A 19,171-nucleotide genomic window follows, 5' to 3' on the forward strand; every position below is an offset into this window, starting at 1 on the left:
AATCCAGGAACCACCAGTCCTTTTTCGTTTACAGACACCCCAGTACCAGTACGTTCCTCCTCCTCTGGGTAGTTCTAAGTAGCAGAACTGTAACTAGACATTTTGGTGCCCTGTGTCAGAAAGAAAATTGGTGCCACAACCCCTTCCCCCCCCCCCCCCCCCCCCCAATATTTGACACAGGGATAGTAATGGGGCATGACTTTTGGGAATGGGGGCGTGGCCACAGAATAGTACCAATTCACCTTACACCGAACAGTAGTGTCCATTATTCACATTACACCACACAGTAGTAACCCTTATAATCAATACACCACAGTAAAGCCTCCTCATCATCATCATTCCTCCTCCACATTCCTCCTACTACTCCTCCACCCCCCCCTTCTCCACATTACCGGTGTTGCTGCAGTATTGCTAACCTCATTCCTCTTTCTCCTCTTTCACCCGCCTTGCACATCTCACTCACCACTGCTCTTCTGAGACCACGCATCTCACTCACCACTGGTCCTCTGATACCGCACATCTCACTCACCACTGCTCCTCTGAGACCACGCATCTCACTCACCACTGCTCCTCTGATACCGCACATCTCACTCACCACTGCTCCTCTGAGACCATGCATCTCATTCACCACTGCTCCTCTGATACCGTATATCTCACTTACCACTGCTCCTCTGATACCGTGTATCTCACTCTACACTGCTCGTCTGATAATGCACATCTCACTCGCCACTGCTCCTCTGACACCGCACATCTCATTCACCACTGCTCCTCTGATACCGCACATCTCATTCACCACTGCTCCTCTGATACCGTGTATCTCACTCGCCACTGCTCCTCTGACACCGCACATCTCATTCACCACTGCTCCTCTGACACCGCACATCTCATTCACCACTGCTCCTCTGATACCGTGTATCTCACTCTACACTGCTCGTCTGATAATGCACATCTCACTCGCCACTGCTCCTCTGATACCGCACATCTCATTCACCACTGCTCCTCTGATACCGCACATCTCATTCACCACTGCTCCTCTGATACCGCACATCTCATTCACCACTGCTCCTCTGATACCGCACATCTCACTCACCACTGCTCCTCTGATACCGCATATCTCACTCACCACTGCTCTTCTGAGACCACGCATCTCACTCACCACTGCTCCTCTGATACCGCACATCTCACTCACCACTGCTCTTCTGAGACCACGCATCTCACTCACCACTGGTCCTCTGATACCGCACATCTCACTCACCACTGCTCCTCTGAGACCACGCATCTCACTCACCACTGCTCCTCTGATACCGTATATCTCACTTACCACTGCTCCTCTGATACCGTGTATCTCACTCTACACTGCTCGTCTGATAATGCACATCTCACTCGCCACTGCTCCTCTGACACCGCACATCTCATTCACCACTGCTCCTCTGATACCGCACATCTCATTCACCACTGCTCCTCTGATACCGTGTATCTCACTCTACACTGCTCGTCTGATAATGCACATCTCACTCGCCACTGATCCTCTGATACCGCACATCTCATTCACCACTGCTCCTCTGATACCGCACATCTCATTCACCACTGCTCCTCTGATACCGCACATCTCATTCACCACTGCTCCTCTGATACCGCACATCTCATTCACCACTGCTCCTCTGATACCGCACATCTCACTCACCACTGTTCCTCTGATACCGCACATCTCACTCACCACTGCTTGTCTGACACACCGCATCTCACTCACCACTGCCTGTCTGATACCGCGCATCTCACATCTCACTCATCACTGCTTGTCTGATACTACACATCTCACTCACTACTTCTCTGTTACCATGCATCTCACTCACCACTGCTCCTCTGATACCATGCAGCTCACTCACCACTGCTCCTTTGATACCGCAAATCTCACTCACCACTACTCCTCTGATATCGCGCATCTCACACACCATTTCTACTGACATTGCGCATCTCACTCACCACTGCTCCTCTGATACTGCTCATCTCACTCGCCACTGCTCCTCTGATACAATGTATCTCACTCGCCACTGCTCCTCTGATACCGCACATCTCACTCTCCACTTTTCATCTGATACCATGCATTTCACTCACCACTGCTCCTCTAAAACCACGCAACTCACTCGCCACTGCTCCTCTGATACCTCGCATCTCACTCGCCACTGCTCCTCTGATACCTCGCATCTCACTCACCACTGCTCCTCTGATAACGCGCATTCTCACTCAACACTGCCTCCCTGATACAGCGCATCTCACTCGCCACTGCTCCCCTGATACCGCGCATCTCACTCATCACGGCTCCTCTGATACACATATCTCATTCATCACTGCTACTCTGATACGATGCATCTCACTCACCACTGCTCCTCTGATATTGCGCATTCTCACTCATCACTGCTCCTCTAATACCGCGCATTCTCACTCACCACTGCTCCCCTGATACCGCGCATCTCACTCGCCACTGCTCCTCTGATACCTTGCATCTCACTCACCACTGCTCCTCTGATACCGCATATATCACTCACCACCGCTTGTCTGACACTGCGCATTTCACTCACCATTACTCCTCTGATACCGCATAGCTCAATAACCACTGCTCCTATGATACCACACATTTCACTCACCACTGCTCCTCTGATTCTGCACATCTCACTCACCACTGCTTCTCTGATACACGTATCTCATCTCCTCTGATATGATGCATCTCACTCACCACTGCTCCTCTGATACCGCGCATTCTCACTCACCACTGCTCCCCTGATACTGCGCATCTCACTCACCACTGCTCCTCTGATACCGCGTATATCACTCACCACTGCTCCTCTGATACCTCGCATCTCACTCACCACTGCTCCTCTGATACCGCGTATATCACTCACCACTGCTTCTCTGATACCGCGCATATCATTCACCACTGCTCATCTGACACCGCGCATCTCACTCACCACTACTCGGCTGATACCGCGTATCTCAATCACCACTGCTCCTCTGATTCCGCACATCTCACTCTCCACTGCTCCTCTGATTCCGCACATCTTACTCACCACTGCTCCTCTGATACACGCATCTCATTCATCACTGCTACTCTGATACGACACATCTCACTCGCCCCTGCTCGTCTGATACCGTGCATCTCACTCGCCACTGCTTGTCGATTACCGCGCATCTCACTCGCCACTGCTCCTCTGATACCGCGCATCTCACTCGCCACTGCTACTCTGATACCGCACATCTCACTCTCCACTGCTCCTCTGATACTGCGCATCTCATTCCCCACTATTCATCTGATACCATGCATCTCACTCCCCACTGCTCCTCTGATACCATGCATCTCACTCACCACTGCTCATCTGATAGAGGGCATCTCACTCACCACTGCTCCTCTGATTCCACGCATCTCACTCACCACTGCTCCTTTAATTCCACGCATTTCACTCACCACTGCTCCCCTGATTCCGCACATATCACTCCCCACTGCTCCTCTGATACCATGCATCTCACTCACCACTGCTCATCTGATACAGGGCATCTCACTCACCACTGCTCCTCTGATACCATGCATCTCACTCACCACTGCTCATCTGATACAGGGCATCTCACTCACCACTGCTCCTCTGATACCACGCATCTCACTCACCACTGCTCCTTTAATTCCACGCATTTCACTCACCACTGCTCCCCTGATTCCGCACATATCACTCACCACTGCTCCTCTGATATGCGTATCTCACTCACCACTGGTCCTCTGATACCATGTATCTCACTCACCACTTCTCATCTGATACCGCACATCTCATTGGCCACTGCTCCTCTGATACCATGCATCTCACTCGCCACTGCCCCTTTGAAACCACAAATCTCACTCGCCACTGCTCCTCTGATACCGCGCATCTCACCTGCCACTGATCCTCTGATACCATGCATCTCACTCACCACTGCTCTTCTGATATCGCGCATTTCACCTGCCACTGCTCCTCTAATACCATGCATCTCACTCACCACTGCTCCTCTGATACCGCACATCTCAATCACCACTGCTCCTCTAATTCCATGCATCTCACTCACCACTGGTCCTCTGATACCATGCATCTCACTCACCACTGGTCCTTTGATACCGCGCATCTCACTCGCCACTACTCCTCTGATATCGCGTATCTCACTCACCATTTCTACTCTGATACTGCACATTTCACTCACCACTGCTCCTCTAATTCCATGCATCTCACTCACCACTGCTCCTCTAATTCCATGCATCTCACTCACCACTGGTCCACTGATACCATGCATCTCACTCACCACTGCTCCTCTGGTACCGCGCATCTCACTCTCCACTGCTCCTCTAATTCCACGCATCTCAATCACCACTGCTCCTCTGATACCATGCATCTCACTCGCCACTGCTCCTCTGATACCGCGCATCTCACTCACCACTGGTTCTTTGATACCGCGCATCTCGCTCGCCACTACTCCTCTGATGTCGCGTATCTCACTCGCCACTGCTCCTCTAATTCCACGCATCTCAATCACCACTGCTTCTCTGATACCATGCATCTCACTCACCACTGCTCCTCTGATACTGCGCATCTCACTCACCACTGCTCCTCTAATTCCACGCATCTCAATCACCACTGCTTCTCTGATACCACTGCTCCTTTGATACCGCGCATCTCACTCACCACTACTCCCCTGATATCGCGTATCTCACTCGCCATTTCTACTCTGATACTGCGCATCTCACTCACCATTGCTCCTCTGATACTGCGCATCTCACTCACCACTGCTCCCCTGATACCGTGCATCTCACTCGCCACTGCTCCTCTGATATCGAGTATGTCACTCACCACTGGTCCTCAGATAGCGCGCATCTCACTCACCACTGCTTGTCTGTCACCGCACATCTCACTTGCCACTGCTCCTCTAATTCCATGCGTCTCACTCACCACTGGTCCTCTGATACCATGCATCTCACTCGCCACTGCTCCTCTAATTCCATGCGTCTCACTCACCACTGGTCCTCTGATACAGTGCATCTCACTCTCCACTGCTCCTCTAATTCCACGCATCTCACTCGCCACTGCTCCTCTGATACCACGCATCTCACTCGCCACTGCTCCTCTGATACAACGCATCCCACTCACCACTGCTCCTCTGATACCGCGTATCTCACTCACCGCTGCTCCTCTGATATTGCGCATCTCACACACCACTGCTCCTCTGATATCATGCATCTCACTCACCACTGCTCCTTTGATACCGCGCATCTCACTCACCACTGCTCCTCTGACACCGCACATCTCACACACCACTGCTCCTCTGATATCATGCATCTCACTCACCACTGCTCCTCTGATATCATGCATCTCACTCACCACTGCTCCTCTGACATCACGCATCTCACTCACCACTGCTCCTCTGATATTGCGCATCTCACACACCACTGCTCCTCTGATAACGCGCATCTCACTCACCACTGCTCCTCTGATATCACGCATCTCACTCACCACTGCTCCTCTGATACCGCGCATCTCACTCTCCACTGCACGTCTGATACCACGCATCTCACTCACCGCTGCTCCTCTGATATTGCGCATCTCACTCACCACTGCTCCTCTGATACCACCCATCTCACTCGCCACTGCTCCTCTGCTATCGCGCATCACACTCACCACTGCTCCTCTGACATCGCACATTTCACTCACCACTGCTCATCTGATACCGCGCATCTCACTCACCACTGCTCCTCTGATACCGCGCATCTCACTCACCACTGCTCCTCTGATACCGCGCATCTCACTCACCACTGCTCCTCTGATACCATGCATCTCACTCACCACTGCTTCTCTGTGCATATACATCGTAGAATGCACAGTGCAACTTTTAAGCAAATGGAAACCATGCACAGCAGCAAAAAAAAAAATCAAAAAAAAAAAAAATCGCTCAACTCTGTGAACATTAGCATTACATGTGACTCAGGCCCAAGATCCCCTTCTGTTCTCTGGCTGGTGAAGGAGGAATTTGCAGACACTGAGATTAGCCTCATCATTTAGTAACAGATCCCAGTGGTGAGGACTAGGATAGTTACTAATTAATCTGTCAAAACAAATATGTGAATGTTTATCAGGTACACTTCATCAAATGTACAATATAGATGTTACTTTGGGCTTAGATGGTTATATTTGTCCTTGTCCATCATTCGTAGCTTGTGAATGTCCTTTCCCTATTACACCCTAGTGACCTGGAGATGAGAGCCACCCCGTATCAGTGATCACAACCTGCACGCAGCTCTGTAATAGAGCTTAGTAGAAGTGCCATGGATGTATTGTGATTCCCTTGTTTTTAATGCGCATAATTCTATGAGAAGATAACATCCGTTATGAGGATCAATACTGGAATGATAGCACCCTCAGGGGGGCGAGAAATCGTGGCCTCAGGATCGTCACGTTTTACAGCTATGTATTACAAATCTGTGTCATGTATAATACAACTGGAATAGTGTGAATTTGAACACATTTTATATGTGATCTTGTGGCCATAGGCCTGAATATATTGGGTGCTCAAATAATTTATGGTTTAGTTGTAGAACTTTTAAAAGAGACTAATAATTATAGGCATCAAAAAAGACAATTAGTAGAAATTAATTTTCATTAGCATAAGTACTCATTATTCCTCAACAATCTGACCTCTTATCAAAATTCTTCCACTGTATTGCACATCTACATCGCACACCCTATCGAATGACACCTGAACCATCAACCAAAATCGGTATTGTTATTTCCGAGTAGTTGCTCTCACAAAAAAATTGCTTAGACCAGAGGTTCTCAGACGTGGTTCTCAAGACACCCCAACGGGCCAGGTTTTAGGTATATCCATGGCTCAGCACAGATAGTTAAATCAAATTGACTGAGGTGCTAATTAAGTCACCTGTGGCCAAGCATGCATATACTTAAAACCTGGACTATTGTGATGCCTTGAGGACCGCGTTTGAGAAGATTAAATATATAGATAGTTACACACGTGTGTGTGTGTGTGTGTGTGTGTGTGTGTGTGTGTGTGTGTGTGTGTGTGTGTGTTATTAATCAGTAACTCATTTATATAAAAAAAGATTAATATTAAGGGCCTGATGAGTTAATCGCAATGGAGATAAATTGCATATATGCCCATAAACAGCAAAAGCACCCGCCCCCTATCCGTACGCTTAATTGTCACCATCATCAGTGTGCATTTGTCCATCCCTATACTTGCAAAATAACAGTCTGAAATCAGAAGTATTTTGCTGACAAACACTGCACAGCCTGCAGTTCTGCTGACACTTTGCATACCTCCCAACATTCTTCCTCATGAAAGAGGAAAAGTGGGCGTGGCTTCGCAGGAGGACCCACACTCGCGAGCCACTCCCCCGTTTTCGTCAGTGAGGGAGTATGCCCAGCGCTCCGTGAGCTGCTGGCATGCCCCCTACCCTCCTATCTGCACTGAATAGACGCTGGAGCCTCCCAACTGCCCCCCCCCCCCCACTGCGGGATACTGGGACAGCGGGACAGTCCCAAAAAAACGGGACTGTCCCACGAAAATCGGGACAGTTGTGAGGTATGCTTTGCCTACGTCAAAATGCCCCATTACACCCTTCCACTTGCAGGTGATTGAAATGTTTACAACCCTGTATCAAGATCTGCTGTGCAAACAGGTTAACATTCAGCTTTGCATCAGGCCCTAAACGTGCAATGTGGATTATTTGTCATGTCAATTGCATAACACAGCAACAAAAGCTAAAATAAAACAATAGCTAAATACTTATGCCCAGATTTATCAAGCCTTAGAGAGTGATAAATTGCATGGTGATAAGATACTAACCAGTCAGCTCCTAACTGCCATTTTAGAGGCTGTGTTTGAAAAATGACAGTCAGGAGCTGATTGGTTGGCACTTTATCACCGTGCAATTATCACTCTCCAAGGCCAGACAAATCTTATGGGCCCTACACACTGATAGATCCACCGCCGAGCTGCCCGACGGCGGATACAGCCGACGGGCGACCCGGCGGCGGTGGGGCAGTGACGGGGGGAGTGAAGTTTCTTCACTCCCCCCCATCACCCGGTTCCATAGCAGTGCAGGCAAATATGGATGATCTCATCCATACTGGCCTGCATGCACAAGCGACGGGGCATCAGCGATGAACGAGCGTGGGACTGTGCATCGTTCATCGCTGGAGCCTCCACACTGCACGATATGAACGAGTTCTCGTTCATTAATGAACGAGAACGTTCATATCGTGCAGCAGTATCATCTGCCAGTGTGTAGGGCCCATTAGTTTCCTAACCCTTGATTACACAGAACGTTTTTGTGCTACTTTTTGATCCCAGTCATTGCGATACGTTTCTGGCAGTAGTGAAATAATTAATTCATTAATTTTCTTTATATACTGTATAACTGTAAATGTTTGTTTTTATTTTTTTACTAGGTAAGGATTATGTGCTGTAGCTGGAGCCAGGTCCCTCCCCAAACTAAGAGGTGTTTCCAAATATCCCTCAGGTTTAGCATTAACTGCTCTGGAATTCTTCCTTGTTCTCAGTACAATGTGACTCTAAATTCCGTATCCACTCAGGACACATCAGTGGGATTTCTGGTGGACCATGTTCTCTCTGCAGCTTGTGTTTCTCATCCTGGTCTCTGTGGGACAAATCACCTGCCAGTCAGGTATGTTATTTTATGGCTGTGTCCTGGAGAACACAGAATATGTACCTGTTGTGTAATATTCTCTGCAGCCACGGCTGTCCTAATTTAGGAGTACAGGTCTTCACTTGCACTAACTGCTGAATAAGTCGTTTATACCGCTGTCAGATCGCAAATGCTGGGTCACACCCGGGAATTGGAAATGGGTCCTTCCAGGGTGCGACCCGGCATTGGACCATGAGAACTGGCATCTCGACCCGGCAATATGCTGTGTCGGGTTACCATTGGGGGCGGGGACCGCGGCGGCATCGGGGGCTGTGGCGGAGTCGGTGCTGGGGGATGAGATCATCTCAGCGCCGCCTCTCTCTATGCTGTGAATGTGTACCGGGTCGCATCAACCCGGGGTAACCCATTCACACCGCACCTGACCTGGTAATAACCTGAGAATAAAGAAGGGTGGCCCGGGAATTCGGAAGTGACCCTTTCACACCGCTCAAAGGCCCACGTCAACCCAGCAATATACCGTGTCGATACCGGGTTATTTGTGCGGTCTGAAAGGGGTATTACTGACCCTTCTTAAAGGGGCTTTCTACTTTATTTAAGAAGTTTATAAAGGCGCCTCCTTTCCCAATAATAGTACTTAGACCTCTGCAATGATGTTTGTTACTGCCCAGCTCTTTGTAGCAGTGAGACATGATACAGCAATGACTCTGATGAAAGCTTCGCAGCGCAAGTTACCCAGCTGTATAGCTAGCCTAGCACTATAAAATACTGAAAGCTACAGTAATTGTATAATTATGGAAATATGATGCTTTGTTCCCTTAAGCTTGAGCGCATTGTAAACAGATAAATAATGTTCCCAGGTAAGGCTTAGCATAAATCACTGATAAAAGGGCAGTTACTGTAATTTATTTATCTAATTTAACAAGTTAAGATGTGTGATGATCTGTCACAGAAATATTGCAGCTTGCATTAAACATTTTAACGGTCTTGATAAAAAGCTGTTTTGACATTCCAAGGAAGACAATATATTACACTGGGTTGTAGCTACCTGATTGGGAGTTGGTATGATAATCACCTTAAGTCTACTCTACATAGCTTTATTATTCCCCCCCCATGAATTAGCAAACCTATGTAACTGATGTTCAGGAAGTAAGGACACATAAATACAATTCTGAAAATATTCCTATTCTGCATGTATGTGAGACACTGTAAAATGTATGGCTGAGCGTCTTCAATACAGTGATCGGAATGCAGGAAAAGGTCCTGGGCAGTAGGGATCGGTCATGTAACGCATGGTTAATGCAGTTTTAGCTGCAATGAGTGCAACTTAATAAGACGCTAAAGTACATCCTAGCGGACATGTTTGCTGGATTATGTTAATCACAAACAAGCATTTTATCTGTCATACCCCTTTTCCACTAGTGTAGCACGGGTCGCAGCCGTGTCGCCTGACACGGTTGCGACCCATGCTACAGCCCCCTGCAGACAGCGCTCACCAACTCGGCAATTGCCGGGTTGGTGACGCTCTAGTGACGCAGCAGGGGCGGCGCATTTACCCATGTTTAAAAAAGCTAGTGGAAAAGTGGTATCAGAGTGAGAATTAATCCAACCTGTTCCCAGAGACCGAAATCCTCAAAACATGGCCCGTAAGCATGCTTGAGATACTGTGTTCTTTATGTGAGTTCTTTATTCTCGAACACCAGAATATTTAATATAAAATTCAGGGCCTGTTGCTAGTTGGCAGGTAAAAATGGGTCTCAGTCCCAATGTTATTAATGTAGCAAAAACAAAACAGATAGATAGGCTAACAGTCAGGTAAGGGGGTTATCGAAGGAAAGGCTATCTCCATGGCCCTTGGCTGAAAGAAATCACCTCAGCATGTGCACAGAAGACTGTGCCACAGTTTACTGCACAATATCATACCTCCCAACTGTCCCGATTTCAGTGGGACCGCTATTCGGACACAGTCCCGCTGTCCCTCCCGCGGGTCACAGTGTCCCGCGGGCGTGGGGGAGGGGTGGGGGAGTTGGGGGAGCCTTTGCTCACCCGCTGCTCAGCTCTGCAAAGCAGCGAGTGATCTCTGAATAGATGCTGTGCGCACGTGCACAGCATCTATTCAGAGCGTGGAGTGAGCTGCCCAGCTGCTAAGGGAGCACTGGGCACGCCCCCAAAATGACGGAAAATGGGTCCTCGGCACATTGCCACACCCACTCGATGTGTAGCCACACCCTTCCCACCTGAGGGCATGCCCCTTTTTCGGGAGTGTTCCGACTCAGAAGGATTAAAAGTTGGGATGTATGCAATATGTCCAAGAAAGTGGCACCATTTTTCCAGAGATTTGTTCAAAATTATGGCACTGGTGCCAGAATCCACAATGCCCCATTCAATGCGCTATTCATGAAGCAGTGAAAAGAGTGGGGAAGTGAGCCAGTGGAGAAGCTGTCCATGGCAACCAATCAGTATTGAGGTAACATTTATAAAGTGCCTTATATAAAATTATAAGTAGCAGCTGATTGGTTGCAATGGGCAACTTCTCCACTGACTCACTTCCCCACACTTTTCACTGCTTCATGAATAGACCCCAAAGTGATTGGAGATAAAGTACCAACCAGGCTGCTCCTAACTGTCATTTTTAAACACAGGTCTATTTACTATTACTAAGCCTTGGACGGAGATAAAGTAGAAGGAGATAAAGTACCAGCCAATTAACTCCTAAATGTCATGTTACAGGCTGTGTTTGAAAAAAATGACAGGAGCTGGTTGGTTGGTACTTTATCTCTGTCCACTGTATTTCCATCCAAGGCTTAGTAAATAGACTTTGGGGGCCCAAGGCCAACTACTAACTTGTGGGGCCCCTACCAATAAATGTGTCAATAAGATATCCTGGTGATGGTGGCACTAGTGTTGATGATGACCTGCAGCCACCTACTCCTTCCTCAGGTCCTGGTGCCTCCATGGTCCTCCTCCATGAGTTCCACCACCTCACCTGGACCACTTTAAGCCCTGCTGGTGATGTGATTAAAAATAAGAATTTACTTACCGATAATTCTATTTCTCGTAGTCCGTAGTGGATGCTGGGGACTCCGTAAGGACCATGGGGAATAGCAGCTCCGCAGGAGACTGGGCACATCTAAAGAAAGCTTTAGGACTATCTGGTGTGCACTGGCTCCTCCCCCTATGACCCTCCTCCAAGCCTCAGTTAGGATACTGTGCCCGGACGAGCGTACACAATAAGGAAGGATCTTGAATCCCGGGTAAGACTCATACCAGCCACACCAATCACACCGTACAACTTGTGATCTGAACCCAGTTAACAGCATGATAACAGAGGAGCCTCTGAAAGATGGCTCACAACAATAATAACCCGATTTTTGTAACAATAACTATGTACAAGTATTGCAGACAATCCGCACTTGGGATGGGCGCCCAGCATCCACTACGGACTACGAGAAATAGAATTATCGGTAAGTAAATTCTTATTTTCTCTGACGTCCTAAGTGGATGCTGGGGACTCCGTAAGGACCATGGGGATTATACCAAAGCTCCCAAACGGGCGGGAGAGTGCGGATGACTCTGCAGCACCAAATGAGAGAACTCCAGGTCCTCCTCAGCCAGGATATCAATTTTGTAGAATTTTACAAACGTATTTGCTCCTGACCAAGTAGCTGCTCGGCAAAGTTGTAAAGCCGAGACCCCTCGGGCAGCCGCCCAAGATGAGCCCACCTTCATTGTGGAGTGGGCATTTACAGATTTTTGGCTGTGGTAGGCCTGCCACAGAATGTGCAAGCTGAATTGTACTACAAATCCAACGAGCAATAGTCTGCTTAGAAGCAGGAGCACCCAGCTTGTTGGGTGCATACAGGATAAACAGCGAGTCAGATTTCCTGACTCCAGCCGTCCTGGAAACATATATTTTCAGGGCACTGACAACGTCTAGCAACTTGGAGGCCTCCAAGTCCCTAGTAGCCGCAGGCACCACAAATAGGTTGGTTCAGGTGAAACGCTGAAACCACCTTGGGGAGAAACTGAGGACGAGTCCTCAATTCCGCCCTGTCCGAATGGAAAATCAGATAAGGGCTTTTTCAGGATAAAGCCGCCAATTCTGACACGCGCCTGGCCCAGGCCAGGGCCAACAGCATGACCACTTTTCATGTGAGATATTTTAACTCCACAGATTTAAGTGTTTCAAACCAATGTGACTTTTGGAACCCAAAACTACATTGAGATCCCAAAGTGCCACTGGAGGCACAAAAGGAGGCTGTATATGCAGTACCCCTTTTACGAACGTCTGAACTTCAGGGACTGAAGCTAGTTCTTTTTAGAGATGAGCGCCGGAAATTTTTCGGGTTTTGTGTTTTGGTTTTGGGTTCGGTTCCGCGGCCGTGTTTTGGGTTTGACCGCGTTTTGGCAAAACCTCACCGAATTTTTTTTGTCGGATTCGGGTGTGTTTTGGATTCGGGTGTTTTTTTCAAAAAACACTAAAAAACAGCTTAAATCATAGAATTTGGGGGTCATTTTGATCCCAAAGTATTATTAACCTCAAAAACCATAATTTACACTCATTTTCAGTCTATTCTGAATACCTCACACCTCACAATATTATTTTTAGTCCTAAAATTTGCACCTAGGTCGCTGGATGACTAAGCTAAGCGACCCTAGTGGCCGACACAAACACCGGGCCCATCTAGGAGTGTCACTGCAGTGTCACGCAGGATGTCCCTTCCAAAAAACCCTCCCCAAACAGCACATGACGCAAAGAAAAAAAGAGGCGCAATGAGGTAGCTGTGTGAGTAAGATAAGCGACCCTAGTGGCCGACACAAACACCGGGCCCATCTAGGAGTGTCACTGCAGTGTCACGCAGGATGTCCCTTCCAAAAAACCCTCCCCAAACAGCACATGACGCAAAGAAGATAAAAAAAGAGGCGCAATGAGGTAGCTGTGTGAGTAAGATAAGCGACCCTAGTGGCCGACACAAACACCTGGCCCATCTAGGAGTGGCACTGCAGTGTCACGCAGGATGTCCCTTCCAAAAAACCCTCCCCAAACAGCACATGACGCAAAGAAAAATTAAAGAAAAAAGAGGTGCAAGATGGAATTGTCCTTGGGCCCTCCCACCCACCCTTATGTTGTATAAACAGGACATGCACACTTTAACCAACCCATCATTTCAGTGACAGGGTCTGCCACACGACTGTGACTGAAATGACGGGTTGGTTTGGACCCCCACCAAAAAAGAAGCAATTAATCTCTCCTTGCACAAACTGGCTCTACAGAGGCAAGATGTCCACCTCATCATCATCCTCCGATATATCACCGTGTACATCCCCCTCCTCACAGATTATCAATTCGTCCCCACTGGAATCCACCATCTCAGCTCCCTGTGTACTTTGTGGAGGCAATTGCTGCTGGTCAATGTCTCCACGGAGGAATTGATTATAATTCATTTTAATGAACATCATCTTCTCCACATTTTCTGGATGTAACCTCGTACACCGATTGCTGACAAGGTGAGCGGCGGCACTAAACACTCTTTCGGAGTACACACTTGTGGGAGGGCAACTTAGGTAGAATAAAGCCAGTTTGTGCAAGGGCCTCCAAATTGCCTCTTTTTCCTGCCAGTATAAGTACGGACTGTGTGACGTGCCTACTTGGATGCGGTCACTCATATAATCCTCCACCATTCTTTCAATGGTGAGAGAATCATATGCAGTGACAGTAGACGACATGTCCGTAATCGTTGTCAGGTCCTTCAGTCCGGACCAGATGTCAGCATCAGCAGTCGCTCCAGACTGCCCTGCATCACCGCCAGCGGGTGGGCTCGGAATTCTGAGCCTTTTCCTCGCACCCCCAGTTGCGGGAGAATGTGAAGGAGGAGATGTTGACAGGTCGCGTTCCGCTTGACTTGACAATTTTGTCACCAGCAGGTCTTTCAACCCCAGCAGACTTGTGTCTGCCGGAAAGAGAGATCCAAGGTAGGCTTTAAATCTAGGATCGAGCACGGTGGACAAAATGTAGTAGAGATGAGCGCCTGAAATTTTTCGGGTTTTGTGTTTTGGTTTTGGGTTCGGTTCCGCGGCCGTGTTTTGGGTTCGACCGCGTTTTGGCAAAACCTCACCGAATTTTTTTTGTCGGATTCGGGTGTGTTTTGGATTCGGGTGTTTTTTTAAAAAAACACTAAAAAACAGCTTAAATCATAGAATTTGGGGGTCATTTTGATCCCATATTATTATTAACCTCAAAAACCATAATTTCCACTCATTTTCAGTCTATTCTGAATACCTCACACCTCACAATATTATTTTTAGTCCTAAAATTTGCACCAAGGTCGCTGGATGACTAAGCTAAGCGACACTAGTGGCCGACACAAACACCTGGCCCATCTAGGAGTGGCACTGCAGTGTCACGCAGGATGTCCCTTCCAAAAAACCCTCCCCAATTAGCACATGACGCAAAGAAAAAAAGAGGCGCAATGAGGTAGCTGACTGTGTGAGTAAGATAAGCGACCCTAGTGGCCGACACAAACACCGGGCCCATTTAGGAGTGGCACTGCAGTGTCACGCAGGATGTCCCTTCCAAAAAACCCTCCCCAATCAGCACATGACGCAAAGAAAAAAAGAGGCGCAATGAGGTAGCTGACTGTGTGAGTAAGATTAGCGACCCTAGTGGCCGACACAAACACCGGGCCCATTTAGGAGTGGCACTGCAGTGTCACGCAGGATGTCCCTTCCAAAAAACCCTCCCCAATCAGCACATGACGCAAAGAAAAAAAGAGGCGCAATGAGGTAGCTGACTGTGTGAGTAAGATTAGCGACCCTAGTGGCCGACACAAACACCGGGCCCATTTAGGAGTGGCACTGCAGTGTCACGCAGGATGTCCCTTCCAAAAAACCCTCCCCAATCAGCACATGACGCAAAGAAAAAAAGAGGCGCAATGAGGTAGCTGACTGTGTGAGTAAGATTAGCGACCCTAGTGGCCGACACAAACACCGGGCCCATTTAGGAGTGGCACTGCAGTGTCACGCAGGATGTCCCTTCCAAAAAACCCTCCCCAATCAGCACATGACGCAAAGAAAAAAAGAGGCGCAATGAGGTAGCTGACTGTGTGAGTAAGATTAGCGACCCTAGTGGCCGACACAAACACCGGGCCCATTTAGGAGTGGCACTGCAGTGTCACGCAGGATGTCCCTTCCAAAAAACCCTCCCCAATCAGCACATGACGCAAAGAAAAATAAAAGAAAAAAGAGGTGCAAGATGGAATTGTCCTTGGGCCCTCCCACCCACCCTTATGTTGTATAAACAAAACAGGACATGCACACTTTAACCAACCCATCATTTCAGTGACAGGGTCTGCCACACGACTGTGACTGATATGACGGGTTGGTTTGGACCCCCCCCAAAAAAGAAGCAATTAATCTCTCCTTGCACAAACTGGCTCTACAGAGGCAAGATGTCCACCTCATCATCACCCTCCGATATATCACCGTGTACATCCCCCTCCTCACAGATTATCAATTCGTCCCCACTGGAATCCACCATCTCAGCTCCCTGTGTACTTTGTGGAGGCAATTGCTGCTGGTCAATGTCTCCGCGGAGGAATTGATTATAATTCATTTTAATGAACATCATCTTCTCCACATTTTCTGGATGTAACCTCGTACGCCGATTGCTGACAAGGTGAGCGGCGGCACTAAACACTCTTTCGGAGTACACACTTGTGGGAGGGCAACTTAGGTAGAATAAAGCCAGTTTGTGCAATGGCCTCCAAATTGCCTCTTTTTCCTGCCAGTATAAGTATGGACTGTGTGACGTGCCTACTTGGATGCGGTCACTCATATAATCCTCCACCATTCTTTCAATGGTGAGAGAATCATATGCAGTGACAGTAGACGACATGTCCGTAATCGTTGTCAGGTCCTTCAGTCCGGACCAGATGTCAGCATCAGCAGTCGCTCCAGACTGCCCTGCATCACCGCCAGCGGGTGGGCTCGGAATTCTGAGCCTTTTCCTCGCACCCCCAGTTGCGGGAGAATGTGAAGGAGGAGATGTTGACAGGTCGCGTTCCGCTTGACTTGACAATTTTCTCACCAGCAGGTCTTTCAACCCCAGCAGACTTGTGTCTGCCGGAAAGAGAGATCCAAGGTAGGCTTTAAATCTAGGATCGAGCACGGTGGCCAAAATGTAGTGCTCTGATTTCAACAGATTGACCACCCGTGAATCCTTGTTAAGCGAATTAAGGGCTCCATCCACAAGTCCCACATGCCTAGCGGAATCGCTCCGTGTTAGCTCCTCCTTCAATGTCTCCAGCTTCTTCTGCAAAAGCCTGATGAGGGGAATGACCTGACTCAGGCTGGCAGTGTCTGAACTGACTTCACGTGTGGCAAGTTCAAAGGGCATCAGAACCTTGCACAACGTTGAAATCATTCTCCACTGCGCTTGAGACAGGTGCATTCCACCTCCTATATCGTGCTCAATTGTATAGGCTTGAATGGCCTTTTGCTGCTCCTCCAACCTCTGAAGCATATAGAGGGTTGAATTCCACCTCGTTACACTTCTTGCTTCAGATGATGGCAGGGCAGGTTCAGTAGTTTTTGGTGGTGCTCCAGTCTTCTGTACGTGGTGCCTGTACGCCGAAAGTGTCCCGCAATTTTTCTGGCCACCGACAGCATCTCTTGCACGCCCCTGTCGTTTTTTAAATAATTCTGCACCACCAAATTCAAGGTATGTGCAAAACATGGGACGTGCTGGAATTTGCCCATATTTAATGCACACACAATATTGCTGGCGTTGTCCGATGCCACAAATCCACAGGAGAGTCCAATTGGGGTAAGCCATTCCGCGATGATCTTCCTCAGTTACCGTAAGAGGTTTTCAGCTGTGTGCGTATTCTGGAAAGCGGTGATACAAAGCGTAGCCTGCCTAGGAAAGAGTTGGCGTTTGCGAGATGCTGCTACTGGTGCCGCCGCTGCTGTTCTTGCGGCGGGAGTCCATACATCTACCCAGTGGGCTGTCACAGTCATATAGTCCTGACCCTGCCCTGCTCCACTTGTCCACATGTCCGTGGTTAAGTGGACATTGGGTACAACTGCATTTTTTAGGACACTGGTGAGTCTTTTTCTGACGTCCGTGTACATTCTCGGTATCGCCTGCCTAGAGAAGTGGAACCTAGATGGTATTTGGTAACGGGGGCACACTGCCTCAATAAATTGTCTAGTTCCCTGTGAACTAACGGCGGATACCGGACGCACGTCTAACACCAACATAGTTGTCAAGGCCTCAGTTATCCGCTTTGCAGCAGGATGACTGCTGTGATATTTCATCTTCCTCGCAAAGGACTGTTGAACAGTCAATTGCTTACTGGAAGTAGTACAAGTGGTCTTCCGACTTCCCCTCTGGGATGACCATCGACTCCCAGCAGCAACAACAGCAGCGCCAGCAGCAGTAGGCGTTACACGCAAGGATGCATCGGAGGAATCCCAGGCAGGAGAGGACTCGTCAGAATTGCCAGTGACATTGCCTGCAGGACTATTGGCATTCCTGCGGAAGGAGGAAATTGACACTGAGGGAGTTGGTGGGGTGGTTTGCGTGAGCTTGGTTACAAGAGGAAGGGATTTACTGGTCAGTGGACTGCTTCCGCTGTCACCCAAAGTTTTTGAACTTGTCACTGACTTATTATGAATGCGCTGCAGGTGACGTATAAGGGAGGATGTTCCGAGGTGGTTAACGTCCTTACCCCTACTTATTACAGCTTGACAAAGGGAACACACGGCTTGACACCTGTTGTCCGCATTTCTGTTGAAATAGTTCCACACCGAAGAGCTGATTTTTTTGGTATTTTCACCAGGCATGTCAACGGCCATATTCCTCCCACGGACAACAGGTGTCTCCCCGGGTGCCTGACTTAAACAAACCACCTCACCATCAGAATCCTCCTGGTCAATTTCCTCCCCAGCGCCAGCAACACCCATATCCTCCTCATCCTGGTGTACTTCAACACTGACATCTTCAATCTGACTATCAGGAACTGGACTGCGGGTGCTCCTTCCAGCACTTGCAGGGGGCGTGCAAATGGTGGAAGGCGCATGCTCTTCACGTCCAGTGTTGGGAAGGTCAGGCATCGCAACCGACACAATTGGACTCTCCTTGTGGATTTGGGATTTCGAAGAACGCACAGTTCTTTGCGGTGCTACTGCTTTTGCCAGCTTGAGTCTTTTCATTTTTCTAGCGAGAGGCTGAGTGCCTCCATCCTCATGTGAAGCTGAACCACTAGCCATGAACATAGGCCAGGGCCTCAGCCGTTCCTTGCCACTCCGTGTGGTAAATGGCATATTGGCAAGTTTACGCTTCTCCTCCGACAATTTTATTTTAGGTTTTGGAGTCCTTTTTTTACTGATATTTGGGTGTTTTGGATTTGACATGCTCTGTACTATGACATTGGGCATCGGCCTTGGCAGACGACGTTGCTGGCATTTCATCGTCTCGGC

General features: G+C 48.6%; 1 protein-coding gene across 12 annotated transcripts in view; it reads left to right on the forward strand.

Moving 5' to 3' along the window:
* Positions 1–19,171, forward strand: part of LOC134957593 (proximal tubules-expressed gene protein-like) — a 190,059-nt gene that overhangs the window by 110,060 nt on the left and 60,828 nt on the right. For 3 of the 12 annotated variants that reach the window (XM_063939601.1, XM_063939603.1, XM_063939602.1), the window contains 2 exons: positions 8,475–8,524; positions 8,619–8,710. The exons of 5 other annotated variants lie outside the window; for them this stretch is intronic. In XM_063939601.1, coding sequence (XP_063795671.1) covers positions 8,475–8,524; positions 8,619–8,710 — 142 coding nt within the window. Of the gene's footprint in view, positions 1–6,252; positions 6,475–8,474; positions 8,711–19,171 lie in introns of all 12 variants that reach the window. 4 more of the 12 variants (XM_063939606.1, XM_063939607.1, XM_063939604.1 and 1 more) reach the window with 2 other exon arrangements.

Source organism: Pseudophryne corroboree, chromosome 9 (assembly GCF_028390025.1).
Source record: "Pseudophryne corroboree isolate aPseCor3 chromosome 9, aPseCor3.hap2, whole genome shotgun sequence".
NCBI lineage: Eukaryota > Metazoa > Chordata > Amphibia > Anura > Myobatrachidae > Pseudophryne > Pseudophryne corroboree.